The sequence below is a fragment of the Pundamilia nyererei genome, unplaced genomic scaffold (genome assembly GCF_000239375.1).
Source record: "Pundamilia nyererei isolate P.nyererei 1_Seehausen unplaced genomic scaffold, PunNye1.0 scaffold00264, whole genome shotgun sequence".
NCBI classification, from domain to species: Eukaryota; Metazoa; Chordata; class Actinopteri; order Cichliformes; family Cichlidae; genus Pundamilia; species Pundamilia nyererei.
This window is the reverse complement of record NW_005187665.1, coordinates 676,126-686,629: the sequence shown is the minus strand read 5'-3', so window position 1 is coordinate 686,629 and position 10,504 is coordinate 676,126. Positions and strand designations below refer to the sequence as shown.

General features: G+C 41.5%; 1 protein-coding gene across 1 annotated transcript in view; it reads left to right on the top strand.

Annotated features, from left to right (window-relative positions):
- Window positions 1–10,504, top strand: part of myo15aa (myosin XVAa) — a 44,985-nt gene that overhangs the window by 29,808 nt on the left and 4,673 nt on the right. The window contains exons 36-58 of the mRNA XM_013915177.1: window positions 1,822–1,886; window positions 3,100–3,237; window positions 3,348–3,408; window positions 4,243–4,390; window positions 4,483–4,576; window positions 4,688–4,808; window positions 4,918–5,033; window positions 5,154–5,213; window positions 5,478–5,553; window positions 5,666–5,781; window positions 5,883–6,001; window positions 6,215–6,356; window positions 7,886–7,997; window positions 8,105–8,179; window positions 8,332–8,534; window positions 8,801–8,925; window positions 9,051–9,114; window positions 9,244–9,316; window positions 9,508–9,581; window positions 9,684–9,766; window positions 9,862–9,992; window positions 10,073–10,167; window positions 10,475–10,500. Of these exons, the coding sequence (XP_013770631.1) occupies window positions 1,822–1,886; window positions 3,100–3,237; window positions 3,348–3,408; window positions 4,243–4,390; window positions 4,483–4,576; window positions 4,688–4,808; window positions 4,918–5,033; window positions 5,154–5,213; window positions 5,478–5,553; window positions 5,666–5,781; window positions 5,883–6,001; window positions 6,215–6,356; window positions 7,886–7,997; window positions 8,105–8,179; window positions 8,332–8,534; window positions 8,801–8,925; window positions 9,051–9,114; window positions 9,244–9,316; window positions 9,508–9,581; window positions 9,684–9,766; window positions 9,862–9,992; window positions 10,073–10,167; window positions 10,475–10,500 (2,317 nt within the window). The remainder of the gene's footprint in view (window positions 1–1,821; window positions 1,887–3,099; window positions 3,238–3,347; window positions 3,409–4,242; window positions 4,391–4,482; window positions 4,577–4,687; window positions 4,809–4,917; window positions 5,034–5,153; window positions 5,214–5,477; window positions 5,554–5,665; window positions 5,782–5,882; window positions 6,002–6,214; window positions 6,357–7,885; window positions 7,998–8,104; window positions 8,180–8,331; window positions 8,535–8,800; window positions 8,926–9,050; window positions 9,115–9,243; window positions 9,317–9,507; window positions 9,582–9,683; window positions 9,767–9,861; window positions 9,993–10,072; window positions 10,168–10,474; window positions 10,501–10,504) is intronic.

Below are 10,504 nucleotides of genomic sequence, written 5' to 3'. Positions count from 1 at the left end.
AATGGCTCCAGCGTAAAGCTGAAAAATAAACCGAACATTGGCATGAAACTAATTTCTGAGATTTGTAGAAAGACCCTTTGCAACAGTGTTAATTTGTAGTCACAGACTTGACTATAATGTCATTTAGTTTTAGTCAACTAAATACCTCATGATGAAGATGATGAAGTCAAAAGCTGCCCAGCAAATTGGCGAAGTTGGTTGTGTTTTCACTGATGAGATTTGCTCAACACGATTTACAATGTCTTATTTTCCTTGCCATCAAATGTAAAATGTGTACATGTGTCTACTCTTCTCTTCCTCCCAAGCGTTGACATTTTGTTGTGTTTTCATGAGAGTCAGGGAGCTTGGGAGATGGTTGTAGTCTCCCTGGGGCGGCTCAGACGTGCGTGTCCAACCTCACAGCACAAGATTAGTTCTGCTTGGATCACTTCCAAACCCGCTTTTCTGTACAACTTAATTAGTTCTGATTGGATCTCGTCTCTCCAGAATGTTTTCATCTTGTTTTTTATTTGTTGAATGCATCAATACATTTTATCATAGCTTTTGTCGTCCTGCATAAGTTTTTATTAAGTTATTGTTCTCATTCGAAAAAACAAGGTTGTTGATGAAAACTATGATTAAAATTATTTTTCAACATAATTAACACGGTTTTTCAAAGCGATAAATACAGCACAAACATCTTCACACCAGCACTGATACAGAGCAGAAAAACATAACAGCTTCTTCATACAAATTGTATGAATACAGACGTTGTTTGCTCAGCTTTAAGGACTTTTCTTGTCGTAGTCATGTCAGCACCTGCCTGATAACAAAGACACGGAAAGTGCCTCATGGCCTTGAACAGAGTTTACAGTTAGATTTGAACCTGTTGCTTCCCATCTTCACACACGCACACACTTTGTACTCTTTGTACAAGATGTTACAGTCACATACCAGCAGAACACAGAGATTAGAAAAGCTGAAACAGGTTTTCCATTACACACTCAGCAGGATTTGTCTGGGTCAAAGTTGGGGAGTAATAAACACATTAATATTGATGTTCTATGAACCACGGCATCAGTGTGGCTAATAACGACCACTCTGACATATTTGATTTCTGAATCTGAACTTGATCATACCTTGTTTGTCGTAGAATGTGAAATATTTCCCAGTCACTAACAATGTGTGGACTAACTGCCACTTAAGACCTGTCTATCTTCCTTTTCCCTGCCTGCTACTCCTCAAGCTGTGCCAGTGCTTCCAGTAGCAGGAGGAATGATGCCCCCAATCCCTGCTATGCCAATCCCCTCCCACCACCATCATCACGAGCAACATCAACAACAGCAGCAACAACAACAATACCACCAATACAACCGACCCCAACACCCCTACCACCGTCAGCAATCGTTTTCTGCCACCACTCCTTCTAGTCGTGTAGCACCCACGCAGTCACCCACTCGCACCCCCGCTGCTGCCCCCGCAGCTACCCCTGCTGTTGATACCGATGTCGCTTCCAATGTGTCTGTTGTCCCGGGTCTGCCTGCGGCGCCCTCACTCCCAGCCACGCCTGTGGTTCCAGGCTTGCCTGTGATGACAGGTGTGCCAGGTAGAATAAAAGGATGTGTGTTAGGTTTTCCAGCATGTTTGGCCTGAAGTGTTTGGGCATGATGGACTCCTTTATTTCTTTTTTCTTTAATTAAAGCCAGTTTCAAGTTTTTTTGTGTTTGTTTTTTATGTGGGGTTGCAAAGTTCATTTGTGTGGTTTGTTTTAAACAGATAATTCTGTTTCTTGTGCTCTTAGTGCAGCAACAACATAACAGTTATATGTTTGTGCTTCTCCAGGATCGGAGCAAGTGGTACTGACTCAGCAGCAACAAGCCATCATCAACCAACAAGCCATCATTCTGGTCTGACATCATTTCTCTGAACAACTCTGACATTAAAACCACTGTTCGTACTGGGCGATACAGTTCTGTGTAAAAGAGAGACTGTGCAACACTTACACCTAATGATTCAGTAGTTTGTAGGAACACATCTAGCACCAATAACTTGAAGTAATCATTTTCTGTGTGACCGGTTTGTCACATAGTTGTGGAGGAATTTTGGCCCGCTCTTCTTTACAGCGTTGTTTCAGTTCACTGGGGTTTGTTTATGCTTTCTCTTAAGGTCACATCACAGCTTTTCAGTCAGGTTTCACTGGACATTGATTCTTTTCTTTTTCAGCCATTCTGTTGTAGATGTGCTGCTATGCTGGGGATCAATGTCCTGTTGAATGACCCGGTTTAGGCCAAGTTTTAGCTGCCTCATGTAGACAGACATCACATTGTATTTTCTTTCTGCACCAAAAATATGACACAACAATCTAGTTTTTTGTTTGTTGGTTTTTTAGACTTGTTCAGTATATTTCCAACTTTCCAACTTACCTAATATTCATATTTAACATGCTAACTGATGGCTGCAGAGGCTTACATGTAGCTAATGGGTGTTTTGCAGTTCTTCTGAGTATTGCACTGTCTGACCTTAACTCGTGAATGCGCCAGAGCAGCAAAGCGCCAAAACATCTGATTTTATAGATGTGCTCACACTTGCTGATGATCAGCTAATCCATTACATTTGATTTGCTGCTACTTACCCTCTCAATTTCAATGGAAACATTAATGGTGAACTTTTTTTACAGGACTGCACAGAGTCTTTTTCACATGGCTGTACGAGCAAATGAAGTATGATAAAACTGTCTTTATGCAGTCAAATGCTAAAAAGATAATGCTGCACTCTGAGCCCTTAAACTAATGTTTAAGTGAAAGATACCATAATCAGTACCACTTTCACATTTGTATGTCACAGTACACATGACGCTAAAGGCTGTACTACCAAAATACTTGGATAATCTAAGCAGTTAATTCATTTATTGAGTGAAAATTGACAACTTTACAAATGTACCACATTACTTTACTGACTCCTGACATCAAATGTCTTGCCTAAACAAATGATATCAAGTTACAAATTGACACAGTTAACCTAAACATTAAGTTAAACCATAAAAGATGAATATGTTTTAAACATAGGTATAAACTGTTGTTTACTAAATATTGAATATATGTTGGATTGTTTGTGTTGCAGGCCCAGCAGATGACGATGCAGGCCATAGCAATCCAGCAGCAAATGTTGTCTTCTTTCCCCCCAGCTGCTCCAGCCCCACAGTCACCACCCTCATACTATCACGCGCACTCACAACAGCGCTCACGCACAGCCAGTCCTGTGAGTAAACACACATGCTGCTGTGTTGATGTAACGTTCAATACACTTTATGCATGCAAATCTGAAATATAATCTTGAAGCCGTATCACTTATTGTTGTTTTTCCTACAGACCAAAGAGAGTGAGGCGTCTCCGCACAAGCCGAGCGCTGCCGCTGTTCAACGGAAAACGAGTATGTGGTACACTTGCTGTGCGGTTTCTGAATCAAAAAGGAGTGGAAATAAAAATATTGGTGCATTGCAGCATAGTGATTTGTGGTTGGAAAGCCCACTGCAATAATTGAAAATGCAGAATTGAGTAACTGCCCTTAAATAAGTATATGATTATCACTTTAAGGATTTCCCCCTGTGTGTCATGAGTCGCTGTGTGGCAGGCAGGAGTTGGACCCAAAATGCAGGCACTCAGGCATGAGGTTTAAACACAAAAAAACTCAGCTTTATTTGCTGGCAGGGGAAAGTCATAAAAAAGCAACCTAAACTTAACTGGAAACTCATGGAGATCCACACAGCATGAGGGACAACGCAACACTGACTCAGAGAAACACAGGGTTTAAATACACTGGGAAGTAACGAGGGGAATGAGACACAGAAGGAGAGCACAGCTGGGGGAAATCAGAACTGACGAGACAAGGAAGCGTAAACTGAACACACTGAGATAAGACAGAGACCTTCAATGTAAAACAGGAAACACATAACACAGACTGAACAAAAGACAGCCTCACATGCAGGCACTACAACAGAGGGAACAGAGACGTGGGACCAGGGCAGACACAGACACTGACTGGACACGGGGATATAGCGGACAGGGGAGACAGCAACTAAGGATTACACAGAGACAAACCATAAGACAGAAGTCTAACAAAGAAACCAAAGACTAGAAATGATAAATAATATATAAACTCAAAACCCTGGGTCAACGACCCAGGCATCCTAACACTGTGGCTACAGGGGTAAGGGATGAACCCTGAACAAACTGGGTTCGTGTGTAATCAAACTTTTTATTCCAGGTCCATCACGTGGCCCCCCTCCCGAGGATGTGGTCCGCTCCACTGTGAGTAACACTGAGCACTTGGACCCCAGCCATGATATCAAAGACATTATCAAACAGCACCAGCCTGAAGGCACAACATCTTCCTCTGGATCTCCCACGCAAAGGTTAACACACACACACACACGATGATGTGAGATATTGACGATTGTCATACTCTGTGGTATTTAATCTGTTCTGACTACTGTGGTGTGTGTAGGAGAAGTGATGGAAAGTTGTTTGGAAAGAAGTCAGACCCTCATGATGAAGCGATGGAGATCCTTAAAGATCAAATGGCGAACCCACCACAACCGGTATCCTAACTCCACACCTACCACACACACACACACACACACACACACACACACACACACACACACACACACACACGGCAAAACAATATCTAACCATTTTCCATATCTCAGACTCACAGAAAGACTTCGTCCGCCCAATCTAAAGAAGACAGGGGACACAAGACTAGCCAGAAAGCCAAGCCTCGCCCTCAAGGGCCATCTAGCTCCAACATAAGCCCCGCCCCTCCTCCAGGTAAATTTACACTGTAGAAATACCTGTGAATAAGCTCCAGATTAGACTGATACAGGTGTGTATTGTTCATGATATAAATAAATAAATAAATGAATGTTCTTGCTTCCAGTCTCCAGAGAGTTGCCAGTTGAGGAGGAGATCATTCAGACTCAGCTCCACAGCAGAACCAGTGATGAATATTACACTTATTCCAACGTCCCGTGGAAACTCTACATGAGGAAAGAGGTTTGTTTTTACCTCAGTTTTTTTTTTAGCTAAGTACAAAAAATGGAGCTGTAAACCCCAACGTCAATATAATCATTTACATAAAAATACAGTTTATTTATGTCTGTCCTCCATTTACAGGTTTTTTATCCTAAAGAGAACTTGAACAATCCACTGATCCTGGATCTGATCTTCAGACAGGTTGGTTTATAAGTCCAATAACTGTCAATATTCATCATCTTTATTTATTTTGCTTTTATGCAATTCTTTGTGTAAACTTGTGTAAATTATCAAAGAGACCTCAGGGTGTCTTCCAGCTGGTCTAGTTAACAGTAATTATGGCAGTAGTTCAGATGGTCATGATTTGTTAATATTAAAATGCTAAAATAGTGTCTGTGATGTAGTTATTTTTCACTCCAAGTGTTTCCCATTAGCACATTGCTATTCCTGGCTGTGTCTTCCCAGATTGTACATGACACCTTTTCTGAGGCTTGCATACGTATCACGCAGGAGGAGAGACAGAAGATGAAAGACCTGTTGGGTATGAAACTAGCATGCATGCTTTAAGGTTTATGACTTACTTGCATCTATGTGATGCTCTCTGTTGGTTCTCAGGAGTTCAAACTTTTACTGATCCTCTGTTTCTGTGACAGCGGAGAACAAGGTGGATCAGGTTTCTGGAACATACAATGAGAACGTGAAGAAGAAGGTGGTCACCGTGGCTAGAGACGAATGGGAGATCTACTTCTCTCGCCTCTTTCCAGCCTCTGTGAGCTGTTGTTTTGCTTGGCATAGATAAACTGAATTAATAAATAGTTTCATCATGTGTTTATATTGTGGTGTGTGTATATGGTTGTGTGTGTTTTCCAGGGCAGTGTCGGGACAGGTGTGCAGGTGTTGTCCGTGTCTCATAAAGGTATCAAGCTGCTGAAGATGGTGAAGAGCAGCTCTTCTGCTTCAGACTACTTCAGAGTGCTGAGGCCTTACAGGTGAGTCTCATACAACATATTCCCGTTAAAAAACCCTGTAAGTTAGATTGTTTTAAATGCATTTTCTTGTTTTAAAAACACAAATCAGATGCTAAATAGAAGATCTGGCCATAGATCTTATTTAACTTTCTGTGTATACATGTCAAATGCCTGATTGCTTTGAACTATGACTTTAAGTTGACTTCCTGGTTTGGCGTATCTCTTCCTTTGCAGCTATTCAGACATCCTGTTTGTGTCTATTCCATCTAAGAACATGCTTGAGTTCAACCTGACTAATGAGAAGCTGATCTTGTTCTCCGCCAAAGCCCCGCACGTCAAGCATATGACCGACTACTTCCTCACAGAGCTTAAGAAGGTCAGAGGAATGTTGTCAGTGTCTGCGTGTGACGAAGTGTGAATTATGAATGGATGAGTTTTTGTAATGCACACTGATTGGCACAATTAAATTAGATAGCATTACTGTGTAAAAAAACCTCATATAATATATTTTTTAATATATGTATGCATGGACTTTACTCCATGTCCTCTTTGATTTGAGTGTTTTCTTATTAACTTTCTATTTATTTGTTTTTTTACTTTAAAAAGATGAAAATTCAGGTGTAATCCAAATTTATACTGATGCCATAACATTGACATCTAAGCGCGTTCACAGGGTGTGTAGTGCTCTTTATCCACGTGTGAAACTGGCTCAGTTTTCAGTGTCTTAAAATTATGTGCAAAATTTTTTTTTTTTTAATATTTTGCTTCCAAGTATTGCTCAAAAGTGGTTTTGAGCAATACTTTTAGAGTTTTTCTTTGGACATTTTCTTCTTTTTCCCTCATTTTCACTCCTTGTATCTGACCATTTTCAGAGGAATTTTTTGTTTTGTTTGTTAAGCCACTTAACACTGACCTCTGAATCATTCAAGCACCAAAAAAAGCACCTGAGTCAAAGGATAAGTCTGTATTTTGTCTACATTTGACACACAACTTAGCAAAAAAAACAACAACAAAAAACCCCCAAACAGGCACTTTGTTTCTAGCAGCCTGTAAAAAAAAAAAATCCCCATTTCTGGAGCTGGATCTTCAAAAATTTCCAAAGACAACAGACATGAAATAGCAATTAGCAATTTTACACCAAACAGGTCCTTCCCAAAGAGCTGCTAGCTGAAACCTGGGTGTATACCGGCATGGTGTGCAGTGTGTCCTGACACGTGACCTCATCATAAATGGTTTGAGTGGAAGCCATTCTTAAGGAACGGAAACGGGGAGAAAAGACTGAAGTGTGCCAAATAACCCAAGAAGTGGACTAAAAGTCAGTGACAACAGGTGTTATGCACTGATGAATCCACATTTCAAATGATCGGTTCAAATCATCATCAGTATGTACGGAGGAGGAGGTCGGGAGAGATGTAGAACACTGAGCGTCTCCAGCCATCTAAAGCATGGTGGAGGCTCCGTCATGGTTTGGAGCTGCAGACTACTTAAACAAAGCTTGCCTGATGATTTCAGGCTGTGCTGAAGAACAAAAATGGTCACACAAATCCTGTATTTCTTGTATGCTTGCACATGTTTCAATAAATCAATGCACATATTTCCCATTTTCCTTGTAAAATACAAAACCATGAAGTGTGGCTTAAGATTTTTATACAGTACTATATTATATGGCACTTTAAGTATAAAATATCACTACCTTTATTTCTTTATTTTTTACTTATGGAGATGTGATCAGTACGCAGGAATAACTATTTAAGTTTATAAACTTTAAAACAAACCTACAGTGAGTAGCGCTGACAAACCCATGAATTCAAAGTGGACATTAAGCAGTGAGTGAGGAAAGGGATTTTCTTGGCACAAATGTTCTTTGGCTCTCTGCTGGATGTCAGCGTGCCCTGTCTTTGTCAGGACTCAGAGTACGTGGTGGCAGTGAGGAACTACATCACTGAAGACAGGACTCAGCTCAACTTCCACAAAGGCGACATCATCAGACTCCAGCACATGGACGGACTGGAGGCTGGTGAGATACAGGAACAATCCAACACTGAAAATTGTCACAGTGCTAGATCTGCGTTCTGCCTCTGAATTATTTCACAGTGCCCATTTCATTGTGTGGTTGTATCTCAGGTAAACGTTATGGCTGCATTGTGAGGAAGAAGGTGATGCTTCTGGAGGAGCTAAAGAGAAACACCGCTGAGTTTGGTGCGTGTGGCGTGACCTTTCTTATTCTAGCTTTCTTCTAACATTTTGGAGTTTATTTATGTTGGTTGTGTGACGCAAAATATTGACGACATTGAAGAGTCTTTATTTTGTGTGCAACCTTTTACTTATTTTGTGTGTGTGCATGTGTGTAGGCTGGCGGTTCGGCGCCGTGTATGGAAAGTCTGGAGTGTTCCCCAGCGAGTTCATCCGTCCTGTGGCTGCTCCGGACTTCTTTGGTCTGCCTCCTGAACGCGTGGAGCCCCGAGACCGGCAGGGACGAGTCGCTGCCTCTGCTGCTGTTGCCGTTGCGATGGGCTCAGCTGTAGCTGCTCATGAGCTCGACCTCTCTACCGAGGTGCTAACTGCATTTTTTTACTCTTTTTTTCTGCTTTTTCAAGCTTCCCACTGTCAGAATAATAGGTTAAAGGCTAGCGTAACCTACAGAGCTCAACATGAAAAGTACCCTTACATTATGGTATTAGCCAGTGTTTATACAGCATACATTGGAATGCTTTGGTTAGCAGAAATGGAAATATTTTTTAGATAATTACACTGTTGGTGCTCCCAGTAAGTGGCACTATTGCTTTTGCTCTTCATGCTGTGGATTTGTGTGTGTCTCAGGTAGTGAATGAGATCTATGGAGACAGCCTGGGTGTCGAACTGGACGACCTGCCTCTGCACAGCAGCCAGTACCACATGGTTGAGTTTGCCAAGAAGTACTTCCGAGAAGCGCAGAGGAACAGGAGGTCAGATACACACATGTGCAGTGTCAAAAACAAAAAAGAGTTAGAAGGGTTCAATGTAAAGCTAAAATTTGCACTTACGGTGATAAATAAATAACCAAGAGTTGATTGTCTGCTTTTCCCCACAGTGATCAGAAAGCAAAAAAGGGGAAGGAGCCCAGGGACCCTGCTGACATGGTCAAATTCTCCAAGGTAATTCAAATCACAATCATGTCTCTGTGTTCAAATATATAGGATATGTTTCTCTGTGCCTGTGCACAGACATCTAAAATGTTTTTCTTGCCATCGTGTTCTGGTTTAACACCTTGTTTCTTTTTCTAGTCTCCAATCCAGGAGTCACTGATCGACTTCTCAGACAGTGGGATGAACCGAGTGGCTGCTGACATCTTCTTAGGTGAGAGCAGAGTGTGGAAACGAAAAGAAACATAGGAGGTTGAAGCAGAAGATAGCAGCATAAAATACGCATATATTTCGTGTTTCTTTGTGTTTATTTTTAGTTTATTTTTAGTATAAAAGCATTAATGTGCTTTAAACGAAATACATCTGAAAAGATGTGGTCCAGCTCCTTCTGTTTCTTTTGCCCAGCTATAATGAAGTTTATGGGAGACTTCCCAATGAAAGGCCAGACTGAGCAGGACCTGGTCACCACTATATTAAAGGTATGCTTACATCAGCAAATTGTCTATCCATTGTGATACTAAGACGAGGTCTGTGTGTGTGATTTTATGTTTTTCTTCATGCATGTGCTTAAACAAATCTAGTTAAGTGGTGACCATGGCCTGATGAAGGATGAAGCCTACTGCCAAGTGATGAAACAAGTTACTGTCAACACCAGCTCCAAACCGTAAGGCTTCCAGCGCTCGCTTGTTCTTAAAGAGCGGTGACATGATCGTGGAGAGGCTTTAATCTGTGGCTGTGTGCGTGCTTCTCTGTGTGCAGGGACAGCTGTCAGAGAGGATGGCGGCTGATGTATATTCTCACATCTTTCCATCGCTGCTCTGATGTTATGAAGCCGTTTCTGTTGACGTTTCTCCAGGATGCATGTGCCAGCCCTGGTTTGCAATACCAAGGTGGGCATCGTGTTCATCAGTCCATCTCTTTTGATCTTCACTGGTCTAAAGTGTTTACTAGCTGCTCTTCCAATTGACAGGTATTGCCAAGGCATGCGAGCAGAATCTGAGGAGGACTTTTCAGTATGGCGGGCGTGTGCAGTATCCCAACAGCATGGAACTCAAAGCAATGATGGTTAGTTTGTAAATAAGCTACACAGTGTTCCTTTGTGGCTTGAAATATGTCAAAATTGTAGGGATTGCTAACATTTATTAACTTAAAGTGTCAACAGGTGTTTAAAAATACGGAAAAAGAATCGGGATAGTCCTGTATAGTCTCCTTTATCAGGTAGATCAGGCTGTGCTAATTAATCTACAGCGATATCTTTCATATTGTGGTGTCTGTCTGTCATGTTCAGATGTGACTTTGCTACATGACTTCTCAGTAACAGCTGTGGATAGCAGTGTGTGACGTTTCCCTCTGATTTGTTGTCCGTGTACAGGCCGGGCGTAGCTCCAAGAGACAGCTGTTC